Consider the following 26,964-nt stretch of genomic DNA (forward strand, 5'->3'; position numbering starts at 1 on the left):
AGATTCATTTCTAGCCATAAAAAACTCAACACACTAAAAGTTAAAAGTACATTATTTATTTACAATTTAAGTACAAAGATATACAAATATGAGAAAGTAAATCTTGCTGATCTGGTTATTTACATAATATTTATAATGTGGGTGTAAACACAATGAACTATAGGTGACTTTACTCCTAAGTTGAGTTAGATATAGAAATCTTAAAACACTAATGCTGATTAAACAGATAAATGTCAGCTTTTCACTCCACATTCAACATAGAATCAGTAATTGGAATGATTCACAAAATTCATTTTCAGTGACAATGGTAATATGACACAGTTTGCTGAATTACTGAACCACTCCTCCTGAGAACACTAGCTGTGACAGCAATGCTTGTCACAATAAATGTCTTTCACATTAAGTTCGACAACTCTGCTCACAGCACTGCCTTCTAATAACTCTAGCGTTCTGGGGGCTTTCTAATTGGAAGACTACTAAACCTCTGGCAGGTTCCTGTCTGACCAAGTTTAGGAGTCATGTTCAGACCTCCTCCTCTCTAGGCCAGTGAAAAGAAAACATGAGAAAACATTTAAACACCAATATTGCAAGTATTTTAAAGCTTCAACAAAATACAAATAAGGAAAAATTACAGTTTATCTGTGCAGAACAGATGAACATCTGGTAAAATATGAAACTCTTGCCACCCCCAACATACAAACATAATAGTACTTCTGTAGAGAAGACTAAAATGGGAGCATAATGGACAGTACAGCAGAGCCTGGAAGTGAACAGACTGAACACACCCAGTTCTGAAGGCTCACTTCTTAAACCATGCAAAGAAATGTAAGGAATGGCTGTAGAGTTACTGAAGAGAAACATCAATGGTGGGAATAGTTAAAAAACAAGAAAAGTAGATGGTATAGAGGAGGACATGACGTTTTCTAATACCAATAAACAGCATCACATTGCAATCCATTCACATACTTATATAGTATGAGAGAGAAAGAGAGAAAGCTGTTGGTTGACCTGCTTGATAAACATTGCAAACACAACTGTTTCATTGAACAGGTATGAACTAGCAGACACTGATGAAAATGAAGGGCCATCGATGGCAATCTTCCCACAGGAGAAGGAGGAGTCAGTGGCATTAGCTATATCAGGCAGTCAGTTCCTTACAAGACAGCTAGGTTACCCCTCGACAAACCATTGCCCATTCAGAAATTCGTAGTGGAGTCCAGAGCAGTGGTGGAAAGCTGTGCAAATGTCTTCTGAAACGTGGATAAAGTCCTGAGGTCTGACATGCTTAAATGTTTTGAGAGGTTGGACCAATAAATAGGAGCAGCAAAAGTGTGTTTGAGAGAGACCAAGGGTGTCAGAGTCAGAGACTGGCTGTAGAAGTAGTAGTGATTAAAGGTGCTGCTCTATTAGTATATCACATTGCTTCTGAGTGGACAGAGCTTGGTCCACCAGGTTGCCTTGTTGGAGGCTCATCGAGGAGCTAGAAGATGAAGACCAGCAGATGGTACACCAGACGCCATCTAGTGGACACAGAAGACAAAAAGCAGGAGATTCAAAACAAAGAACAGCACAACATGTAGTACACTTACATGTCTCACTGTACTATCAAAATTTATAGACCAAGACATGTAAAACGAAGAGCCTTTCAACAGCTTTGATGCATTTTCAAGCCAGAAGTCAAAAAAGTTTATATTCATGTTCACCCCATAAGGTCCATTATCACAGACCAGTACAATCTGTAAACTGAGGAAACAGCTGCAGGTTAAACGTCTAACGTTTTGAACCCCCTGAAAGCCTCTGTTTCAGCGTTGGAAGTCAGGATGGTTGATTTGTGCTAAATATAATGTAATATTACATTTTACGACTCTTTGGATCTTACTTTCTAACTTCTTTTCACTGTGAACGTGGATAATGAGGAAATAAGTTCCTCACATTTGATAGACTGACGTGCTCGAATGGTATAGTGATGAAGGGAACAGTCTTAGAAGGGTTACAGTATCAAGCAAGAAATTTTCAAGAGTTGCCTTATTTTCCACTGTGTTTCCAAACTGAAACATTTTGGATATAGATAAAATCAGGTGCATACATATTTTACATTGTCACTGTCCATGGCAACTGCTGACAGTTCTATTGTCTTGGTTCCATAGCCCACAACAATGATTTTGATATGATATCAAGACATACTTTAGTTTTAAATTTAAGGGCTTGTTGATGGACCCCCAATTTTGGTGGCTGCCCACCTGTTCCATGGTTCAGCACTCTCTTAAGTTAATTTAAAAACCAAGCAGATAAAAGTTATAATAATGACAGAATCTGTTGAAGCCTCAAAAACTCAAAGCCAATGAAAAAAGCTTAATTAGGCTGAACAACAAATTACCCAAATGCCAAAAAACATAAAAGAAAAAAAAAACTGCAGTTCTGCAACATCGTCATTTGGACAGATGAGACTAAGACCAACTTGTACCACACTGTCCTTTTCTTCAGAGTTTATATTTGTCTGTCCAAATATTTTGAGCCACCAAAATGGGGTCTATAATTAAAATAACAATTCCTGCATTGTTCATCCAAACATTCAAACACTTTAAATTCACTGTGGTGGCTTACAGAACCAAAACGATGAAAATCTGGTCACTGTGTAATAAATACACACCTTTTTATGAGAGGTGACAGCAGGGCAAGCATTGGTTTTATGCACTACTAATGCACAACAATGGAAAAGGGAGTTTTTCTTTTGCATTTACACATTTAAAATGACTTTTAAATGCCTCCAGAGGCTGACAGAATGAACCTGAGATTGTATACACAGAGAAGACCAGAGCAGCAAAACTGGGTATGTATAACTCTTTCAGCTCTAAACCATTAGAATACATCGCACTGCTTGATTCATTCCTGAATCTAAGCATGCTTATCTAAACAAGTTAAGTTCCTGTACTGGAAAAGTGAGTCACTTCACAAACAAGTCAGATCAGTTAAATGTTTTATTTGAAATTAAAATTGAAAAATGTCAAAATGATTATTGTACTCTCAGTAGGACATATTTCTAGAAATGTTTGCAAATTCATTGAGTGTAGATTAATGAGCAAACATACAATTTATTTATTTAAATTATATTTTCAATAATGTGCAACAAGTCAGGTGACTTTATATGATAGTTCAGCATTCTCAGTGTGACAAATTAATTTCATGTCTTTGTCCTGGTCTTCATAGGCTAACTACACTAAATGCTATAAAAAGACTGTTCTTAAAGAGGACACGGTTTGACATTTTTAATCAAACTTCTTTTACTGCTTTTACCCTGTTTTAAACGACTAACATCATGCTTTCTGTCGCAGTAATGAGAAAGCTGAACACTGACTAGAAACAAGTAACTTCAAATCATGCAAGTGTTTTGTGTGAAAGACCACGGTGGAAGAAATCTAAAGGGGAAAGGAGACAGAACAGTACAGCTGGAGCTGATGGTATAGTAAGTAGGTAAATTCCATTTGGATGCTATAGCTGAAGACTGGCCCTCAAGCATCGATTCAACAGTGCAAGCTACAAGTCACAGGCACAGAGGTGTTTGAAGGGGTATTACATCAACCGTGAGTGGGTAATCAGGGAGTTACGTTATTAGGCTCTGACAGACTGCAATGCATTTTCCACTCCAGTTCTCAGAGGACTGCATTCTACTGCTCTGAAAATAGTTTGATTATTTAGTGAGACTTTGCCTGGTAAAATGCAGAAACACAGTATCATCAACAGCCATGTAGATTTAGTCTCACTGACAAACTGGATGTCCAAGCTCACTGGCGACAGACTAAGCATCTGACCACAGGCAGAAAAAGCTTAGCAATTAAACCGGGTACTGATGCTGATCCATTTTTATGCCCTCTATATGTTTCTGTCTGCATTTTCTCTATTTAGATAAAATAGCAAACACCAGACTAGAGGTTAAAAGTACTGAACACAAAATTTCAAGGCAGCCCAGTACAGAACTGGAGTTAGGATACATGCACTGTTAAACTTCAGGGACAGCACTCACCTAGTGTTGCCGACGTCACACAAGTACGTGGCGAGCGTCTACTTGATATGATGCTCTTAGGAAATGCTATTCTGAGGTTTGGGGAAGGGAGAGAGAAGGCCCAATATGTCAAGTCAGAACCCACATGCTGAACTAACCACAGAACTGGAGAAAACTGGCTTAATAGCAGCACTTCACTCTCTACAGCTTTTTTTTCTTTGGATATTGAACCCATGTAAAGCACTATACATGTATCTTTTGTAAATCTTCTTGACAAAAAGTCAGTGAGCATCACTCTTCAGTAATGTTATAACTAATGTCTGACAACTGAAGTTTGATTGAGTAGTATGGAATTCTACCTGACTTGGTTACTATAAAGCTTAAAGCATAGCTTCCTTCTGCACACTCAGATGGAGCTTCTACCTGGGGTGAAGTGGAATTATCTATATTCTCAGTTCTCTTATGCACAGTTTCTTCTTTCTGCCTCTACTAATGGATGAGGATACACCTAAAGAGAAAAGCAAAGGTGTCCCAGATATCTTTTACCTGCGAGGTGGACATGCGTGATGTGTCCTGTCGTCCTGTTAGGTCTGAAGATGACACATTGATAGGAGCACCACGGTGCAGTCGCATGCTGACTTTTCGTTCACGCTCCATACCAGACACCTGTCGAGGAGACGTGTTCGCTAAGACAACAAAAAAAATCATCATTAAAGACAAAATCAGGTCAATTGAGTTATTAATTTGCATGTAGCTGAAAAGGGTTACACATTAATCTCAAATAGTCCATAGTTAATCAAACTATCAATAAATGGAGATGATTTGGTGCAGTGGCCATTCGCCATAAAAGTATATAACCAGATATTAAAACTGTTACTGTTCGATTCCCAACTCCTCCTGTCACATACCGAAGTGCGAGATACGATACTGGACCCTAAGTTGCCTGGTGAGTCAGGTCAGCTGCATAGCAGCTCTGCTACGGGTATGTGTGTGTGTGTGTGTGTGTATGGGTGAATGAGATGCAGTGTAAAAGCGCTTTGAGCACCAGCTAGGTAGAAAAGCGCTATATAAGTGCAGAACATTTACCATTTAATTGGTGTGTTCCCAATAGACAAAAACAGAACAGAGGTCATGACTGTGTTTGATCATCTTTAAAATACTGTCTTATGCCTATCTTAATAAAGATTTCTGAACAATATCGACAATTAGATGCTCATGTGAACTACCAAAATGATTTCAGGGATGTATGTATCCTGGAGTGTCTTGGACTCCACTATGTCAACAATTTCAGTATGCTTTTATGTACAGACCAAGAGGCTTTATTTACTGGCAAAGTCATGTGGAGGTGGTGGTAAAGGAATGTTGTGTATCTGAAATACACAAATATGAAATTCCTGCATATTTATGAGTGTGGTTTATGTCAACCCTAAGACGAATGTAAACACTGCCTTTAAGCTCCTCCTTCAAGTGTCCTGAGGCCCCTAATTTTAATATGGCTGACTTTAACCACTGCCCCTTAATCAATAACCCTTAAAAAAATCATCAATATGTGCTCCTCTTCTGCCGCTGGGCTCCACGGATCACAACTGCTACAACTTAGCCCTGTCTACTGTACATGTCTATAAAGGGGAAAAGTGAAAAAAAATCTGGTCATGTAGCACTGCCGGCTGCTTTGCTAGTACTATGTGGTAGTAGTTGGTTGGACTAATTAACAATTGAAAGAAGGCGGCACTAGAATGGTTTTCATTTGACCTTTAACTGACCCAAAAGCTCAATAAATTTCATGTGCATGACTTCAGTAAAGAAACAACTGTTTTGAATATAAATAGTCTGAGCAATTCTTTTCACAAAAGCCCTGTCTTTGAGTCACGAGTAAATGTGCTGAGCAGCTTGGATACATTTTTATATATATATATTTTCAATCTGTCCCTACCAGATGCTACTGTAACACTATAAGCACCTGGAGGGTAGTGGAAACCATGCTAGACTTTTTGTGAATTTGACATTAGCATTTGGTAAATGGTCTGCACTTACATAGCACTTTTCTACCTAACTGGTACTCAAAGCGCTTTACACTGCATCTCATTCACCCACTCATACACACAGTTCAATGTTCAGCCAAGGACACTTGTGACATGGCAGCCGGGAATCAAACCACCAATCCTATGATTGGCAGACAATTGCTCTACCTATTGAGCCACAGCCACAACATCCAGCCTGACCTGATGGTAAAGATACTCAAAACTCAAGAGAGTGAATGGAAACTTTTCAGTTCTGACCAGTGTCAGAACTGTTTTGTCTTATACAAAAATGACTGTATCAGCAGGAAATTTATTATACAGTGGAGAAAATACGTATTTGATCCCCTGTAGATTTTTAAAGTTTGCCCACTTCCAAAGAAATTAAGGGTTATTTTTATTCTAAAGAAACTTAAAAAAGTCAGCAGGTGATCAAAAAATGATTTCCTTCACTGTATCTTAAAGTCTTCAAATGACACAGTGATAGTCAGCCTGCCAAACCGATTCCCTCCTCCGGCCAGCTGAGGACTGTCCCTGGAAGTCTCTGTGTTTTTTGTTTTCCTCTTTGTGTTTTTTCCTTCACTTCGGGGGACATGTCTCGGCTGGTTCGAGTGACATCAGGTGTGTGTTTTTAGCAGGAATTTTGTGTTACTCATTAGTGTGTAGTGTAATTAAATTGCTGTCTGTCTTTTCGCTGCGTTTTCTTTTCTTGTTCGTTCCAGATTTGGCTGACTAGTTTTGTTTATTTAGTTCCAGCGGTTGCTGTGGTTTTGTTTTGTTTGTTAGCTCCAGCTTCGTCTGCGTTTTTGGTTTGTTGTTTTCCAGCTTTGGCTGTGATTTTGATTTCTGTTTGTATCGCGTCTACTGCGTTTTCTTTGTTAGTTATTGAGATTAGTGAGTTTCTAGTTTGCCTGCCTTTTCTAGTGTTCTTTAGTTGTTTTCCTCCTTTTAAGAGTTTTTGTTGTTCCTTTTGTTTTGCATTACATTAAGTCTGTTCTGTATTTTTTGTGTTACGTTAATAAATCTTGTTGTTCTATTTTGCTGTCATTCTGCAACTGGGTAACCCCGAACAATGATAAATAGTCTCATGAACCTGTAGTGGATAGTTTTAAAATGGTGCTATATCAGTGGGGTCCAATGCTGCCTTGCAGTGATGCTTTAAAGTTACAGACTGGAAGACTCTCTGTGAGCATCACGATAAGGACATTGCTCAGTCTGCATCACAGATTACATCACCTTTTTGCGGGACACCCATTAACGTGTACCCATTACCACAATTTACAAATTTACCGTTTTCCCAACAACAAATCCTGGGTCACCAAGGAAATCAAAATCATTCTGAATGAGATAAAGAAGGCATTGAGGTCAGGTGGCAGGGAGCCAGCAAATAGGGTTCAGAGACTACTGCAGGACTGGATGTTGGATGGATCATTTTTGTCAAGGCCAGTTTCATTAGTTTGTTTAAAAAAAAAAAAAACACTGTTGAACCACAACTCAAAAGCTATGTCTGATTTAATTTATAGTACATTTTTATTTATTACTTTTGTCAGTTTCAAGTTATTTCAGGTGACCTTTGTAGGTTTTTCCTTTCTTTAATGGAAGGATGCACACAATTTTGTCCACATGTGTACATGCCAAAAAAGATCACCAGAGTCTCAGCAGCCTTTATTATGCACATGTGCTCTTGTGAAAAACCAGTCAGAACTGATGGAGTTAAGGGGTAGCTGTGGGTCAGGAGTTAGAGCAGTTGTGTACCAATCATTGCATGACATCTCTGCCATCAGTGTGTGTGTGTGTGTGTGTGTGTGTGTATGCTTGCATGTGAGAGGTGAATGGAAAGCAGTATAAAAGTGCTTTGTGTACCAATAAGGTAGAAAAGCTCTATTAAAGCACAGACCATTTGCCTTATGGATAGAAGGTTAAACGTCTTTAAGAACTTAAAGCAAGACCAGTTGCCACTTAACAGCCTTTTTGGTGTAACCATAACATGAATGACTGAGATTCTTCACAGACTTTATCTGTTGCATTGTTTTGCTCAGTGTCTGACAGCTCAGACCCTACACTTCATGTGCTCTTCTATATGCAGCCTTCTGGCTCTCCTTAAGGCTGCCACAGCCAAAACAAACAGATACACTCTTTTCTACCCTCAGCTATCAGTATGGTCAATAGTGATGAAGGTGTCTTATTAGATAAAATAAAATTGATATTCATTTATTGATTAAGATCAAATCACATTTCATGACAATTTATGCAGGAAACCAGGACTGTATGGTAAACCACTAAACTCCACTAAACTCTAGACCTGAAATGAACATCTTACAAGCCAGAATTTTTTTTTTATTGTAGCATGATACTGTCAGATTTATGGTTCGGACCTCTTTCTCTACACATGGATTAACAGGGATAAGGCTAGGGATATATTTGTTGTTTGCAAACACATATACAAGGGTAACGAGCATCACTTATCACAATTCCTTAAATTTTGTCTATGTCTAGAGGATTTACAACTACAAGCGGGCAGACTAGAGCTAATTAGTTTTTTCCTTTTCATTTCTTTTCCTATGTGAACTTCTGCATTTGCACAACATAAATAGAAGCCATTGTGAGAGAGATTAATGTTGAGATAACCACAAAAACAGCAATGACAACATACATGGCATGTATGTACAGTAGATCCTTGCAGTTGTGGAAAAAGCTCAGTATATATATTTTTTTTTCCAAACACCTATTGTTATTTATGTGGTGATTTGTTTTATACTACCTGACCAGTTATATGAGTGTGCATAGTGTTAATTTCTGACTACATGCACACATAACACACCAATTTGTATGGGTGCCATGTGAGTATGTTTGTTGTAAGGTAGAGTCAGTGTAAACAAGATAAACTCTCAGATTTGAACTGTGTTGGCCGTGGACATCCATCAAACTATTAATGAGTCCTTCTTAGGTGAGAATTCCATTGAGATAAAGGTGATAATAATAAGAGACCTGAGTTTATAATGCAGAGTGCTGAGCAAACCAACAATACAGTTTATCCAAAGAGAGAAACTGCCCAAAAATAGCTGTGGCAAGCTTGAAGCATCATACTCAAAAAAACTTGAGGCTGTAATTGGTGCTAAAGTATTGAGGATTTTAAAAATCTTGCATTACTCATTTGATCCTGGTTCTGTTTAGTGACTTACAAAGTGCAGGGTTCAGAGGTACTGAGGTAGGCAGTGAACTCACCTGTGTGTGAGGTGGGAGTTAGTGGGGTAGGTGGTGCTCCATCCTGGGTTACTCTTGGTCGTCCTAATGCAGCAGGTATTCCTCTAGCACCTGGGTTTCTGCCATGCCTCATCCTATCTTCCCGGTCCCGGCGCTCTCTCTCTGCTTCCTCTGCTGCACGGTTGGCTCCCTGTGTAAAACAGTAAACAATGAATTAAAACAGGACTTATTAATAAAGACAAAGAGGGTGTAACTACGTTAGCACTCTGAAAACAATTAAAAGAAAATATGGGCAATATTATTTAAATCCAAAAATACGAGCTCTTTTCATACTGTAAATGATGTGTCAAAACCATGAAACTGAACATGATGATGATGACTAGTACTCACAAACTTAAGCATGTTCCAGTCAAATACGTAGTCATAAGAAAAGCCCTGTCTGTGGAACAGGTTCCTGAAGAGCTGCCGTAGGTACGAGTAGTCTGGCTTGTCATCGAAGCGCAAGGATCGACAAAAATTCAGGTAGGTCGCAAATTCAGCTATGACCAAGGATGAAAAAAACATTTCATATTGGCAAATGACTTGATTAATATGGGTCAACATGGAAATATGACAACAATTATAATAAATTAAAAAATCATAAATAATTTAAGACTCACAAGGATATCCTTTGCAAAGAACCTCAATAGGGGTTGACATTTTCTTTTCACTGATCCGTTCATATTTCTGCCTTTTAGTAGCAGCCTTGAGGCCTTGCCAAGGAAGAGAACCTAGATTAAAATACATGAGAACATAACCCAAGGACTCCAGGTCATCACGCCTCGATTGCTCTGTTAAGGGAGAAAACAAGTGAGAAATGCAAGGACAATATGATCACTACTGCACTGTTGTTCATGTCATGTCAAACAGGCATATTTTGTACCAATCCCAAGATGTGTGTTGATTGAGGCGTAGCGTGCAGTGCCAGTCAGGTTCTTGTTCTCGCGGTATGGGATGTGCTGGTGTGTGCGAGCATCTCGATATTTTTTAGCCAGACCAAAGTCGATGATGTAGACTAGGTTGCCTTTTTTGCCCAGTCCCATCAGAAAGTTATCAGGCTTCACATCTCTATGGATAAAGTTCTTGGAGTGAATGTACTCAATGCGACTGATCTGTGTTGGAGAAGAAAAAAAACAAATTATATTACTACACCATGTTAATACGAGTACCTCCATAATTCAGTAGCTTGTAGGTCCACCTTCAGCAGCAAAAACCTTAAGTATTCATTTCTTGATTTGTTTAGAAACATTTTTATAACCATTGGTGTGATTGTCTAAGATTCTGATCATTTTTTTCATGGACAGAAATTCTAGGCGCAGCCAGGGGCTGGAGGGAGTCCAGCTAGGGCCACAGGATTTCATCCCGGATTTTTACGGATGATGTTGTTCTGTTGGTTTCATCAGGCCAGGACCGATGGTTTTGCAGCCGAGTGTGAAGCGGCTGGGATGGGAATCAGCACCTCCAACCGGCAAAAGGTGGTCTGCTTTTTCAAGGTTGAAAGAGACATCTTGCCTCAAGTGGACGAGGTTTAGTATCTTGAGATCTTGTTAACGAGTGAGGGAAGGATAGAGCGTGAGATTGACAGACAGATCAGTGCATCGGCAGTAGTAATGCAGTTGATTTATGGGTCTGTCCTGGTGAAGAAGGTGCTGAGCCGAAAGGCAAAGCTCTCCATTTATCAGACAGTCTATGTTTCTATAGTCACCTATGGTCATGAACTCTGGGTCATGACTGAAAGGATCAGGGCCTGGATACAAGCGGCCGAAATGAGTTTCCGCCACAGGGTGGCTGGGCGCACCCTTAGAGATGGGCTGAGAAGCTTGGTCATCTGGGAGGAGCTTGGAGTAGAGTTGCTGCTACTCCACATCAAGAGGAGTCAGCTGAGGTGGCTTGGGCATCTGGTTCCGGAAATGTCCCTCCGGGAGGAAGCCTTGGGGAAGGCCCAGGACACATTTGAGGGACTATGTCTCTCAGCTGGCCTGGAAACGCCCCTGTATTCCCCGGGAAGAGCTGGAGGAAATGTCTTGGGAGAGGGAAGTCTGGGCATCCCTGCTTAGACTGCTGCCCCTGTGACCCGGCCCCGGATAAGGGAGGAAGATGTTTGTATGTATGTATGTATGTACGTATGTATATAAACATGCTGTTTTTATAGCAGAGTTTACTTGCATTTTGATGTAAATCGTTATATGAAAATATAAAAATGGTGTAACTTTGCTCTTCTCTACTTTGTGAATTACATAACTATGTTGATGTTAGCTAGTTAACCAGCCATGTTATCTGCCTTGGTAGCAAGTAACCAGGCAATCTCACCATCTGATCGGCAAGCAAAAGGACTGTCTTGAGGCTAAACTTGCGGGAGCAAAAGTTGAAAAGATCCTCTAGGCTGGGCCCCAACAGTTCCATCACCATCACGTTGTAGTCACCTTCTGCTCCACACCACTTAATTGTTGGAATGCCAACTGCAAACACATAAGTAAACACTCAGTAAGCACAAATTTAAAGTGGCTGCAGTAACTTCCACGCTGTACTTGCACACTACTTTCAAGTAACTTGAAGGTAAATAGCAGCAATGACAGTAATCACTTGTTAACCCTTTAAGGAAAATATAATTTTCCACTTGAGTGCCTTCAGGAATAGATTCTGTAAATGTAAAGCTCTGAACTAATTACACGTACAGTTAGGCTCGTGTAGAGGCAGAAAATGGTGGGTAAAGGGAGAAGAGGAAACAAACAAAGAAAACTGCAAAAAAGCTATGGACAAGAAATAAATATATATTTTTTAACTGATCAGAGAATGCAGAAGAATGGGAGATTGAGACATCACCTCCTCCTTGCATCATCTTGTAGATCTTGCTCTCGATGTGAAGTTGGGGGTGTTTGGTCTTTACACATTCCAACTTAATGGCAACCTCCTCACCCACTGAGATATCGGTGCCTACAAATGGTAATACATGGGATGATTTTAGAAGATCTGTTCAACATAAGAACCCTCCTCAGTATACCACTTACCAACCCTGGACCATTCTTCAAATAAATCTCCTCCCTTCTCACCTATGTGTCTGTGCACACAGAGTCTCAAGAGCCTTTATAGACAAACCACTAATTATTAACAAACAAGTCACAGGTGTGGAGACTTAATAGCCACTTACATACAAGTTGACATACACATACTGCATTTTGTATCATGTCAAACATTTAGAGGTTAAGAAACTAAAATCAGGACCACCTATAAAAGATTAGTTCATATTGAACGAAATGTTCATGAACAAAACATCGCTAGCATTAAGAATTAAAGTTCAGTTCAAACCTACAGGAATCAAAGTAACGTGCCACTGCTGGTTTGTATCCCATGGGTTTGTCGGGACTGAACTGAACTGCCACCTTACTGTGGTGGAGCGGTTGGCGTGCCCGAATGACTCTAGGATTGGCGTCACCGGGGCCCCACCCTGGAGCCAGGCCTGGGGTTGGGGCACGTAGACGAGCGCCTGATGGCCGGGATCTCTCCCACGGGACCCGGCCGGGCGCAGCCCGAAGGAGCAACGTGGGACCGCCTTCCTGTAGGCCCACCACCCGCAGGAAGGCGCATAAGGGGTCGGTGCAGTGTGGATTGGGTGGCAGCCGTGTGGAGGTGCCTCGACAACCCAATCCCTGGACAAGGAATCTAGCAATTGGGACATGGAATGTCACCTCACTGGGTGGAAAGGAGCCTGAACTTGTGTTGGAGGTTGAGCGTTACCGGCTAGAGATAGTAGGGCTCACTTCCACACACAGTCTGGGCTCTAGAACACAACTCCTTGAGAGAGGTTGGACTCTCTTCTACTCTGGAGTTGCCCATGGTGAGAGGCGGCAGGCAGGGATGGGCTTGCTTTTAGCCCCCCAGCTCAGCTGCCATGTGTTGGAGTTTTCCCCGGTGGACGAGAGAGTTGTTTCCCTGCGCCTTCGGGTAGGGGATAGGTCTCTCACTGTTGTTTGTGCCTACGGGCCAAATAGCAGTGTAGAGTACCCGGCTTTCATTGGGTCTCTGGAAGGGGTACTGGAAGGTGCTCCGCCTGTCGTCCTACTGGGGGATTTCAACGCCCACGTGGGCAATGACAGTGATACCTGGAGAGGCGTGATTGGGAGGAACGGCCTCCTGGATCTGAACCCGAGTGGTGTTTTGTTATTGGACTTCTGTGCTAGTCACAGTTTGTCCATAACGAGCACCATGTTCAAGCATAAGAGTGTCCATCAGTGCACGTGGCACCAGGACACCCTAGGTCGAAGGTCTATGATCGACTTTGTGGTTGTGTCATCTGACCTCCGACCATATGTCTTGGACACTTGGGTGAAGAGAGGGGCTGAGCTGTCAACTGATCACCATCTGGTGGTGAGTTGGATCCGGTGGCAGAGGAGGAAGCCGGATAGACTTGGCCGGCCCTAAACGTATTGTGAACGTATTGTTGGGAACGTCTGGTGGAACCCTCTGTCAGAGAGGTCTTCAACTCCCACCTCCAGGAGAGCTATAACCAGGTCCCGAGGGAGCCTGGAGACATTGAGTCCGAGTGGACCATGTTTTCCACCTCCATTGTCAATGCGGCTGTTAGGAGCTGTGGCCGTAGGGTCTCTGGTGCCTGTCGCGGCGGCAATCCCCGTGGTGGACACCGGAAGTAAGGGAAGTTGTCAAGCTGAAGAAGGAGTCTTATCAGGCCTGGTTGGCCTGTGGGACTCCTGACGCAGCTGATGGGTATCGGCAAGCCAAACGTCCCGCAGCCCGCACGGTCACAGAGGCGAAAACTTGAGCCTGGGAGAAGTTTGGCGAGGCTATGGAGGAGGACTAACGGTCCACTTCAAGGAAATTCTGGCAAACCATCCGGCGCCTCAGAAGGGGAAAGCAGTTTCCTGCCAACACTGTTTACAGTGGAGGTGGGGAGTTGCTGACTTCAACTGGGGACATTGTAGGACGGTGGAAGGAATGCTTTGAGGATCTCCTCAACCCCGTCGATACGCCTTCTGTTGAGGAAGCAGAGGCTGGGGACGGTCACTGAGGTAGTCAGTAAGCTCCTCAGTGGCAAGGCACCAGGGGTTGATGAAATTCGCCCTGAGTACCTTAAGTCTCTGGATGTTGTAGGGCTGTCTTGGCTGACACGCCTTTGCAGCATTGCGTGGAGATTAGGGACAGTACCTCTGGACTGGCAGACTGGGGTGGTGGTTCCTCTATTTAAAAAGGGGGACCGGAGTGTGTGTTCCAACTATAGGGGGATCACACTCCTCAGCCTCCCTGGGAAAGTCTATGCCAGAGTGCTGGAGAGGAGAATTAGGCCGCTAGTCGAACCTCGGATCCAGGAGGAACAATGCGGTTTTCATCCTGGCCATGGAACACTGGACCAGCTCCATACTCTTGCCAGGGTGCTCGAGGGTTCATGGGAGTTCGCCCATCCAGTTTACATGTGTTTTGTGGACTTGGAGAAGGCGTCCTGTGGCCACGGGCATCCTGTGGGAGGTACTTCGGGAATACGGGATTCGGGGCCCTTTGTTAAGGGCCGTTCGGTCCCTGTATGACCAGAGTAGGAGCTTGGTTCGCATTGCCGGCAGTAAGTCAGACTTGTTCCCGGAGGTCCTCAACCGGAAAAAGGTGGCTTGCACCCTCCAGGTTGGGGGGGAGATCCTCCCTCAAATGGAGGAGTTAGGTATCTTGGGGTCTTGTTCACGAGTGAGGGAAAAAGGGAGCGTGAGATTTACAGACGGATTGGTGCATCGGCAGCAGTAATGCGGTCGGTGTACCGGTCCGTCGTGGTAAAAAAGGAGCTGAGCCGAAAGGCAAAGCTCTCAATTTACGTTTTCCGGTGCTGTCCCACCGGGCGGAGGCCCCGGGGAAGACCCAGGACACGTTGGAGAGACTATGTCTCTCGGCTGGCCTTGGAACGCCTCGGTGTTCCCCCGGAAGAGCTGGAGGAGGTGTCTAGGGTGAGGGAAGTCTGGGCAAATCTGCTTAAGCTGCTCCCCCCGCGACCCGGCCCCGGATAAGCGGTGGAAAATGGATGGATAGATGGATGGGTTTGTCGGGAAGTGATTATTAGTCCTGGCATTTAATAAATCTCCATGATATAGATAAACTATTGGCTGTCCTACCACAGATATTACAAGCCTGAAATTTTACATGAATCACTATATTCTTTTAGGAGAAGAAATCATACATATGGACAGGATTGGAATAACATTGACAATTACATTTTGTAAGTTACTACAGTGTTCGTGGGAGACAACTCTGCAGCAGCTTTAGTAAATCTTTCACAGTCACAGATGTTTTCCAATTAAAAAACTCAGTTTCACATATTGCTTTAAACAAAAAGTCACATTAGACACGGAAAGATTTAGTGTGTTGGGTTCAAGGAAGTATTAGAGGCCTCAGATTGGGAAAAAAATACATAGGGAAGTCATACTGTCCTTCATTAGAAACTACATCTTATTGCATGAACATCAAAGAAAGAAGTGTTAGATCTATACATTGTTCATGTTCCAAGCCAGAAACAGATATCACACGTATGACATTATCCTGACATTATAATTAGAATGTGAAATGGTAATACGAACTGCCTGATATTTGACCATGGTTTACCGTGAGACCGTGAAACTGTTTCATCCCTATTAATTTCAATAGTTAATAAACCATCAACATGTCTCACCCCTTCAAGACATCCATAAGGGATCACATCTATTGGTACTAACAGGCTATGTACAGGCTATGTACCACAGGCTTTTAATCAAAAAAGAAAATACTCTTAACTCAGGGGTTTTAGCCAATTATGGACCAACATCGAATCTGCTCTTCACCCTCTCAAATCTTTGAAGAAGTAGTTGCACAGCAATTATTATTATTCAACCACCAGCACAGGAATGAACTGTATGAGGATTTTCTCTATAGATCACAATATATTATTAAACACACTGGAGCATTAATTAGGATTAAGCAAATAGCACTTACATCTATCCATCTTTCATGCACACAAAAGTTAGTTATAGAGTTTCACTGGGTTCTGTGCTTAGTCTGTGTAATAAAATCTTTTGATGACTGATTTTTTTAACACTGGTGTGTGCGTGTGTCAGCGAATGAGAGAAAGGAGGTGTGTGTGATGGCAATATTCTTGTATTGCACAATTCAAATTGTATTACTTTGTCAAGAACAAGGCTATGCAAGAAGCTGGTGGGGCCCTCATCCAACAACTGGAAGAAAGCAGCAGCAATAACTGAGGCACAGAGGAAAGGTTAAACTTCCTGAGCACATCTTATAACCAAAACAAGGTGACAAACACACACACTTGGGCTGGTTTGTCATTTTCTGTAGGATCACTTAATAATAATCACATAAGAAATTCCAGTCACAATATTGGTTAAAACAAACAAACTCACAATAGCAACATTATTTTCCAAAATCATTCTTCCCCTAACTTTATGCTGACCCTCTAAAATCTTCCTGTGGTGCACGAGAAGATTGGTTTATCCACAATCAAATTTCTTGTCTTGTTTACAATATAATCCTTTAATAAAGGTACTTTTGAGGATTTCAGAATTTAGTGTAGCGGTCGCTGTTTTGCTTCTATATGCAAGTGGGCCAAAGTGGACTTCTGTTGTGTCTCTCAGAAAGTTATATTCATGCCATTGTTTCACGTAATAAGCCTATTCAGGCCAGGGGTGAGTGAAACCAGTATAAATTTGTGGTGTCTAACCAACTATCTTCAGACTGAAGAAGCTACTTTGATGAGTAGCGAAATGTTTCAACCTAACAAGAAGGAGGTCCAGTTGCCATGACTCAACTTCCAGATAACTTCACCTAAGCGACTGAGAATCTTCACTGACATATTGCTGCACATTTTGGGACAGAAACCCTCAAGTTGGTGCAGGAATATGAAAGGACAGCTAGAAAAGTAGCAGACTACAGGAACCATCTATGCTTCACCCTCAGATGCAGACAGCAGAACCTCTTTCTGATCCGACTAGCCCTGCATTCCGGTCAACCTACGCAAAAAAGGTAATAATATCTGAATATCTATCCAACAAACTAAATAAACTATCCAAATATTTAGATTCAACCCTACTACAGTGGCAAGAAAAAGTGTGTGAACCCTTTGGGATTACATGGAGTTTTGCAGGAATTGGTCATAACGTGTTCCGATCTTCATCTAACTCACAACAACACAAAAACACAGTCTGCTGAAAATAATAGTACACAAACATTATATGTTTTCATGTTTTTATTGAACATAACATGTAAACATTCACAGTGCAGGGTGGGAAAAGTATGTGAACCCCTAGCCTAATGACTTCTCCAAGAGCTAATTGGAGCCAGGAGTGAGCCAACCTTGAGTCCAATCAGTGTGATGATATTGGATGCGTTGCTGAAAGCTGTCCTGCCCTTTAAAAACACACACCAGTTTTGGGTTTACTGTTGCTCGTCTCCCTAGGCGTGTTCGTCCTGTAAAGATGACTGCAAGAGCACAGCGCAGAATGCTGAATGAGGTAAAGAAGAATCCTAGAGTGTCAGCTAAAGACTTACAGAAATCTTTGGCACATGCTAACATTTTTGTTGACACATCTACAATAGGGAAGACATTAAACAAGTATATATACAATAGATGGAGTACATGGGAGGACACCACGGAGGAAGCCATTGCTGTCCAAAAAAAATATTGCAGCACATTTGAAGTTTGCAAAAGAGGACCTGGATGTTCCACAGCACTACTGGCAAAATATTCTGTGGACAGATGAAACCAAAATTGAGTTGTTTGGAAAAAACACACAACACTATGTGTGGAGAAAAAAAAGGCACAGCACACCAACATCAAAACCTCATCCCCACTGTAAAACATGTTGGAGGGAGCATCATGGTTTGGGGCTGCTTTGCTTCCTCAGGGGCTGGACGGATTGCTGTCATTGATGGAAAAATGAATTCCAGAGTTTATCAAGACATTTTGCAGGAAAACGTAAGACCATCTGTCCGCCAACTGAAGCTCCACAGAGGATGGGTGATGCAACAGGACAATGACCCAAAGAATACAAGTAATTCAACAAAAGAATAGCTTCAACAGACCAAAATACACCTTCTGGAGTGGCCCAGTCAGAGTCCTGACCTCAACCCGATTGAAATGCTGTTGCATGACCTTAAGAGAGCCATTCACACCAGACATCCCAAGAATATTGCTACACTGAAACAGTTTTGTGTTGGTGTTTTCAAAACACATATGCACACAAAGCGACAGACCAATGTAATAATGCTGGGTTGACATGTCAATAACAAGTGCATGTAACTGACAGCCTTACTTCATACAAGATAACTGGTCCTTGAACATGATTTAACCCTATCATGACAATTATAATTATAGTATTATGTGAATAAAAGATCATGTTAAAGTGCAAACCATTACAATAAAATATTAACATACTTGTAAAAGAGGCCAGCAAATAGTTGCCAACTTTACCTTTGAACCAATGGCAATTCCAATTTACAGTAGGGTACAAGCCCGTGATGTTAGATAGGCTGTCCCTGAAGTTAAAAAAGGGGGAAGGGGTACAATCCAGTACTATCAGTGAACTACTGCTGTCAAGAACTGCAATTTAGGCTGAATCTTGCAGCCACGTTAAACACATTAAGCATGTTATATGTACCTGTAATGACACTAATCATTGGAAGTCATGTATTTCGACTCACACTGCCTGTTTTATTTTGACATCCAGCTTAATGTGGTTCACTAAGAACGACAGAGGCTAAGGAGCGTCACAGCTAACGTTAGTCGAAATACTCTTACATGGACCCAGGGTACATCAAAGATTGTTAATAAAGCTTGGGGCCACTGGAATTGATCATCTGGTTATTGAGAGTACGAACAATGTGAAAATAACGTTCGCTCACCTAGATAGATGTCCCCGAAAGATCCACTTCCGATCTTCCTGCCCAGCCTGTATCGGTTCCCCACTCTCAGCTCCATGTCGACATTAGCGCTAGTGCTGCTTCGTTTGTTCACTTGGAATTAACGTAGCCTTTTAACTTTAACCCTTTTGTTTACGTTGCCTCGGTTAGAACTCTCTTCTTCTTTAATTCACACTCCCATTTTCCCCAGAAAGTTTCTTCTGCAACAATTCAAATGTCACCAACCCATTTTTAGCGTTGTGAAGAACGACTAACTATAATATCGATACCACCCGGTACCGTGAGATGCCTAGTTTATGTTCTCCGTGATTCGGGAGCCATTACTGCCAGAAACAAAACGATGGAAACAGATTTTGCTAAGAGACGTCGTAGCTGTTCAGAAACAGCTTCTCCACTGTCGGGTTCTTTCTTCCACCGTGATAGCTGTCGTTCACAGCTGACATCACTTCCCCTAGCAACTGCAGGAAAACCAGGAGAAAGTCCCATTTCTTGCAAATATAGACAACATAGAAGCAGTGGTATTTATTTACCGGTAGGAAATAAATAGAGCCCAATTGAACACTTTTATGACAAAACATTTTAAACTTTGTGACCTGATTCATTATTCTGTAAATAACATATAAGTGTAATCTGTTTCCATTAAATATTTTAAAAAATATTTGTAAAACAAGACAGCAAATACTAACTGACAAGAATAGAAAAAAATCTGTGGAATAATCTGTAGGAGGAGTAAAAAATGTGTGAAACAATTCAAACATTTAAAGACTGTTTGAAGACAGGTAAGCAGCTGATAAGAATAGTGCTTTATGTGCCTTTGCAGTGTGTGTAAAGTCCACGTGTATATCAATGTATACATGTAGCCTACACATGCATGTGTAGCTTCCACTACAATAGAAATGTATTAAACACAAAGAAAAGCCAAGGTAAAATTCTGTGTTGATTATTGCATTCAACTTCATCTGCAGTGAAAAAGAAACTTTATTCAGCATCTTTACACCTACTTACATCATGTAAACGACTGAAAAATCCTACAGGAATGTATCGCTCTGTTATAGTATAGAGTATAATAATAACATATTATACATATGTTATTATATGCATATTTATATAACATATAATAAGAGATGTGTTGCAAGCAGCTGATATACATCTTGTTTTTACATTCATCTGGCCAAGTCCATCTACATTGGCACATAAAAGAAGGGATTAATATATGTTAGACAGAAAGGAGGTCCAGTCACCTCTAAGACAGATTAGTTCCAGTTCCATAGCAACACCCACTGGACTGAGTTGAGAGTTGTTTCTGATTGACTGCACAGGCCACACAAGTGTTTTTTCTCATTGGCCATCTGTGGACCAATCAGCATAGAGCTAAGGCAGCTCACGTGTCCAATCTGTGATTGCAGGTTGCGTAACTGACACACGTCGACCAATGCTTTGCCTAAAGCATGCCTACTGCATTCATATCCTGTAGGAATATTAAATGTGACTTTACATTAAGTGACTTTAATGTGACTTTAAGACAACAAAATTGTGACTGATTCAACACCAGGAATAAAATTTTTATTTACAAAATTCATAAACTTTAATTTTTTGGCTTAATATGGAGACTTAAAATCCAAAATAAAAAAAAATGTGAAGGTTACTCTTTAAAACTACACTGTGCAAAAGTCTTAGGCACCATTAGGTTTCTTCCTCTAAGGGAGTTCTTCCTGTCCACTGTTACCTTAACCTTGCTTAAATTGGATTGTTGGTATTGTTATAATTTTTTATACAATTATACTCTGTAAGGTCTTAAACCTTACACTTTAAAGTGCCTTGAGATAACTTCAGTCCTTTTTCCCCTGTCAGATCGTCATCATTTCTCAACCTGTTCCTAGCCTACTTCCCATATGCCTGCTTCCCATATGCCTGCTTAACCCTGCCTGCTTAACCCTGCCTGCTCGTCCTCCTCAGCCCTGTCTGCTTCCCCCCCTGGATTCCCTGGACTCGGTTCCCCCCTCTGAACTGACATTGTTACCTGTTTCTCCTGTGAGTGTTTTCCTGCCATTGAGCGGCGGTTTTCTTTAGTACTTTGGTTCCTGATTTGTTACTTTGTTCCACGCCATTTTGGTAGTTTTCGGTTGTTACTCTGTCCTCGTGTTTTTGTCTGTTTTTGTAGTGTCGGTTGACACCCCCTTAGTTTCTCTGTTTTTTTTTTGTAGTTTCACCCAATAAATCCTGTTTTCAGTTCATTCCTGCCTTGTTCCCCTCCATACTCATGACATAATGTTTACCTCATAAACTGCAGTTATGGAAATCTATTTTGTTTTAAATAAAAGTTGCAGTGCAGAGATAATTTTCTTGGTTCTGTACAAGCTGTTTTTCCAGTTTTGAGACATGAATCTTTACCATTATGACTTTTTATGTTTAACACTGTATATCTTAATATATTTAAAACTTGAATATTTTAAAGAAAGTGGGCCGTTGTAGCCAAAGAGGTAAGGTGCATGCTACTTTACCATCCTAAGTTTGGGTCTAGAATAAGGACTTGTGCTGCCTGTCACACCCCTCTCCCAACGCAAGTTTTCCATCTCCCTCTCAATGGCACTGATAATTAACATTTAAATCATTTATTTGTAAATTCTATTGTGATAGCTACAGATTTGCCGATGCACTTTTACCTGAGAACTGACTTTGAGTAACTTAGCATTTTAGAAGATCTCGCTCCCCAGTGTGCAAAGTTGTTTCTCTTTTGTCTCTTTTGTGCTTTCTAATCTTGTTAAGCCTCTGACCAGCCCCAGTATTAATATTATTGTCCTTATTTGGACTCCCAAATGTCAGATCCCTCTCTAACAATGCCTCTCTCTTAAATGACCTCTCACAGAATTTAGACTTCTTTTTCTTAAATGAAACCTGGCTGAGGATAGGTAAGTATATTCAATTCAATTCAGTTTTATTTGTAAAGCGCCAATTCACAACAGAAGTTACCCCAAGGCACTTTACAGTGTAAGGTTTAAGACCTTACAGAGAATAATTGTACAAAAAATTTCACAGAAAACCCAACAATCCCATTTGAGCAAGCTTTAGGCATCAGTGGAGAGAGAAAAAACTCCCTTTAGAGGAAAAAACCTCCAGCAGAACCAGGCTAATAGTGGGCGGCCATCTGCCTCGACCGGTTGGGGTGAGTGGAAAGAGGAGAGAGAAAAGAACAGCAGGCAATAAGACAACAAGCAGCAAGAACATTGGGCAGGTGAACTGGATTCTGGAGATGTACAGCTCCAGGCCGAGGATACCTGCAGAAAAGTACAGAGGAGGAAACACAACTACAGGAGAGAGAAGACACAAAGGTAATAAAATGCAATGGTGGCATCTGACATATAGGAGAAAGGAGAGAGGAGCTAAGTTTGCCAGTAGAGTTCCCCCAGCAGACTAAGCTATATCACCATAACTAAGAGATGGTTCAGAGTCACCTGATCCATCTCTAACTATAAGCTTTATAAAAAAGGAAAGTTTTAAGTCTAGTCTTAAATGTAGAGACGGTGTCTGCCTCCCGAACCTGAACTGGGAGCTGGTTCCACAGGAGAGGGGCTTGATAGCTAAAGGCTCTGCCTCTCATTCTACATTTGGAAACTCTAGGAACCACAAGTAAACCTGCGCTCTGAGAACATAGAGTTCTGCTTGGAAGATATGGAGCTATGAGTTCTTTGAGATAAGATGGAGCCTGATTATTAAGGGATTTATAAGTGAAGTGAACTGCTCATTTATTGATCTGTGTGCCTGCTCATCTTAGCTGCTATGATGCCTGACAGGAGCTGCCATGTTGTGCAGAGGCAGGTTATTGGGTGGCAGTTGGATGGGACTGCTCCCTTCTGGAGGTCCTTCAGGATCAGGACTGTTCGGCCTTCTGTTGGTCAAGTCAAGAAGCTTTATTATCATTCCAACCACATATAGCTGAAGCAGTACATAGTGAAATGAGGCAACGTTTCTCCAGAACCATGGTGCTACATAAGACATTAACAAGACAGAACATGGGGCTGACGACTACTAAGTTGTCCTAGCCACATAAAATGCATCCTGTGCAACCTAGTGCAAACAGTGCAATAACAAAAAGAGAAAGTGCAGACAGACATCTGAAGACAGTGCAAAAACAAAACACAAAACAGCCGCACCAGTAGCTGAAATGTACAATTTACATCTGAGGTACTATAAAAACGATGGTGGAAATTATATGCAAGAACAGCAACTTGAACATGTCAAATCCAGTGTGTGTGTGTGTATGTGTGTGCTCAGTTCAGTTTTTTGTGTGTGTGTTGAGGAGCCTGATGGCTTGAGGGAAGAAGCTGTTCAACAGTCTGGTTGTGAGGGCCCCGAATGCTCCAGAACCTCTTCCCTGATGGCAGAAGTGTGAAGATTGGATGTGAGGGGTGGGTGGGGTCGTCCACAATGCAGCTTGCTTTGCGGATGCAGCGTGTTGTGTAAATGTCCGTGATGGAGGGGAGAGAGACTCCAATGATCTTCTCAGCTGTTCTCACTATCCGCTGTAGGGCCTTGCGATCCGTAACGGTGCAGTTCCCGAACCAGGCCCGGTGTTCAGTGTGGTGGTGGTGTTGGAGGCGCTTTTCCGATCCGGGCTGACTGGGGTCTCCCAGTCAGGAAGTCCAGGATCCAGTTGCAGAGGGAGGTGTTCAGACCCAGTCGGCTCAGCTTCCCAATCAGCTGACTGGGACGATATACAAACTGCAGAGGGTCCAGTGAGGGTGGAAGCTGGGACTTGATGTGCCTCATGACCAGCCTCTCGAAGCACTTCATGATGATGGGTGTGAGTACAACAGGGCGGTAGTCATTGAGGCAGGAGACAGTAGACGTCTTCGGCACCGGCACGATGGTTGTTGACTTGAGGCATGTAGGAACAACGGCACTGCTCAGGGAGATGTTGAAGATATCGGTGAAGACATCCACGAGCTGTTTGCACATTCCCTGAGGACCCTGCCAGGAACATTATCTGGACCAGCAGCCTTCCGTGGGTTGATTCTGCGTAGAGTCTTCCTCACGTCGGCTGTGGAGAGACAGAGCACCTGATAATTTTAGGGAGGGGTGGATTTCTAAGTTACCGTGTTATTCTTTACCTGTACCTCAAATCGGGCGTAGAAGTCATTCAGCACATCTGGGAGGGAGGTGTCGCTGTCACAGACGGGTGGAGTTGTCTTGTAGTTAGTGATCGCCTGGATGCCCTGCCACATGCGCCGGCTGTCTCCGCTGTCCTCAAAGGGGCCGTGGATCCTCCTGGCGTGCGCGCGCTTCGCCTCTCTGATGGCTCGGGACAGTTCAGTCCTTGCTGTTCTTAAGGCCGTCCTGTCTCCTGCTCTGAAGTCGGAGTCCCTCGACTTCAGCAGCGCATGCACCCTAGCAGTCATCCACGGTTTAACCATTCAGGGTGGATTCCATCCTCTAGTAGATTGTTCATTTGTGCTTCCAGGCACACATGGAGTGAGGTTAGCTTCTTTAGCCAGTAGGCATGGATCATGTCAGTACCTGGTGCCATCCAGTTCTTCATACCCGAGACCCTCTCTTGGATGTCTGCCATTATGATAGTTACTGGATCTTGTTCAGGAAGGTTACTGTGGTCTGTTCTGAGGTCCACCAGCCACTGGGCATTGCTGTTATGTCATGCCTCCTTCTCCCATATGCTTTTCCACTGTTCTTCAGTCTCCAGCCTTGGTGGGTCTGCTCTCATGTTTTTACCCTACCACTGTGAGTACACCTTGGATGGCTCAGTGGAGAACATCCTGTTTATTCTCTTCAACCACGTAGCAAGGGCTGTGAGCCTTTGCTTATTCTTTCCTTTAGAGCTAACAGGTAAGGAGGTAAGGCGTATTTAAACTTTCTATCTTTGTCATCTTACGTATATTAAAGAAGTCTGAAGTTTTAAACACACTGTCATTATACATTACACATCCAGACCAGTAATTCACTATTTATAGGAAAAGAACATACTTCTGAGGAACTGCAGAGCTGTAGCTAAGTGGTGAAGAAACACTTGTTTGATGGAGGAATTCAAATTCCAAAAGTTCTCAACTTTGACAAAAAACAGCACTGTAGAGCCAAAATAAATGATGATTCACCAGCTGCACTTTTTTAATTTTGTTTTTGAGAAAAAGAAAGACTATGACATGTTCCTCAATAACTTGTCCAGACTTTAAATAAAAGTAACAGTTAAGATCAAATGGTCAGAAATATATGTCTAAATGTCTGCGGTCCCCATTTTGTTCTTTACACAGTAAACATAAAACAATGTAAATTTAATAAATAACTTGGTTGTCTTGGATCATGGTTTATTACATATTCAATATTTTCATTACATATACTGATGATCACTTCATTAGACATGTACAGTCAAATGGAATTCAATTTGTTTTGACTAGATCAAAATTTTATTTTTAGAGGGAAAAAAAAGCATTTTTAGAGAAGTATTAATTGTTCTTTGTTTATTTTTGAAGTCACAGTGGATGTAGGACATGTATTGCATTATATTAAGAGGTTGTTCCTACTTTTATTTCTGTTTCTTCACTTTAAATAGAGTGACAAAAATATTAGATTAATAATAAGATTAGGCTCCCCCTGTTCCTTCCAGTACAACTTCACCTCTAACGTTTAGCCCTAAAACTAAACACAATTGAATTGTTACTCATCTAACAGCTAATGTTAAAAAAATGTTAGAGAGGCAGATGGAACTTGGATTGCATTAGATTCTAGGGGCTTATTTAAGTGGCAATGATTGTGTAGTGTTTAATAATGAATACTTTATTGATCCCCTTGGGAAATTGTGGGTGGACAGCTGCTAGACAGTATGTTAGCGCTACACTAGGGGGTTTCGGTGTCTTGTCCAAGGACACCTCAGCAAGTAACCAGGAGGAACCGGGAATCAAACCACTCACCCTGGGGTTTGTATGTGACTGCTCTACCACCTGAGCTACTGCTTCCCCCACATTGTAGGCTACCAATATATGCAATAAATATAATTAATAATGACTGCCATTTTTTTTAAATAGACTAAATGCTGACATTCAATTTAAAAAAGTTTAAAATAATTTTATAAAAAATAATGAAATACTTATTTAAAAAAGTCTGAAAAAAAGGAATACAATGCAGTTTTTTTTGTTATCCCTGAATCAATACAATACACTTACAATTTTCCCAAGTGGATCAATAAGGTATGTGAATTTTTGTCACTTGCTAGTGGCTCTCAGATGTATTAACCTACCACAGTAATATTTAGACTTATTGATTAGTTTGATGTTTACAAACTAACTGATTCTCCTATTTCACATACAGTCACATTAGAAATGAATTGGAAAGCTAGCATGTAAATCTACATGATAGAAATCTACAATAGCCTTTGTGTGTATCTGATAGGAAAATCTCTGAAACAAACTTCTCAGGACCACCGATGAGATTAATAAGGCAGTAGTTTAATTTCTCTTGCGCAAGGGAGCATGCTCTGACCTCTGTCAGTGCATGCTCAAAGGAAATAAAACTCAAAGAATTACATACACATACAGTTCTTTTTATAGATTACAGATGGGAGGGAGATATTTTCCTGCTTGAAGTAAAGACATAACAATGGCAGTTATGACACTGCAGTTGGTCCTTGACCCCAAGGGTCACTTTAGATCATAACAAATTATAGTTTCAATATGAGAAACAAAGGATAACTCTTTGTAAATTTTTTCTAACATTTCCCTTCTGTTTATACTTTTACATACATACATCTCATACTACAATAGCAACATAGTAAGACAGACATACAAATAAAGAGAATGA

General features: G+C 41.5%; 1 protein-coding gene across 3 annotated transcripts; it reads right to left on the reverse strand.

Annotated features, from left to right (window-relative positions):
• Nucleotides 1-40: 40 nt before the first annotated feature.
• On the reverse strand, nt 41-19,591 carry csnk1db (casein kinase 1, delta b). Of its 3 annotated transcripts, none has more exons than XM_026351195.1 (10): nt 19,144-19,591; nt 12,085-12,195; nt 11,572-11,720; nt 10,145-10,373; nt 9,882-10,052; nt 9,613-9,761; nt 9,244-9,412; nt 4,547-4,686; nt 4,022-4,087; nt 41-1,520 (listed from the first exon to the last, which is right to left on the reverse strand). In XM_026351195.1, the coding sequence occupies exons 1-9, from the start codon at nt 19,217-19,219 to the stop codon at nt 4,037-4,039; spliced, it is 1,245 nt and encodes a 414-aa protein (XP_026206980.1). In that variant the 5' UTR covers nt 19,220-19,591; the 3' UTR covers nt 41-1,520; nt 4,022-4,036. The 3 variants fall into 3 exon arrangements, 2 of the variants coding, with proteins under 2 accessions (XP_026206980.1, XP_026206979.1); XR_003298290.1 differs by having other exon boundaries at nt 1,500-1,520; nt 4,022-4,092; XM_026351194.1 differs by lacking the exon at nt 4,022-4,087.
• Nucleotides 19,592-26,964: the final 7,373 nt, after the last annotated feature.

Source organism: Anabas testudineus, chromosome 19 (genome assembly GCF_900324465.2).
Source record: "Anabas testudineus chromosome 19, fAnaTes1.2, whole genome shotgun sequence".
NCBI lineage: Eukaryota > Metazoa > Chordata > Actinopteri > Anabantiformes > Anabantidae > Anabas > Anabas testudineus.

Excerpts from the sequence above, each read along its gene's own strand:
- csnk1db (XM_026351194.1), bottom strand. The coding sequence starts at position 19,219 with ATGGAGCTGAGAGTGGGGAACCGATACAGGCTGGGCAGGAAGATCGGA. Across the intron at positions 11,721-12,084 it reads CAAGATGATGCAAGGAGGAG|TTGGCATTCCAACAATTAAG; the intron begins GTGATGTCTCAA and ends ATGTGTTTGCAG. Across the intron at positions 10,053-10,144 it reads CAACACACATCTTGGGATTG|AGCAATCGAGGCGTGATGAC; the intron begins GTACAAAATATG and ends CTCCCTTAACAG.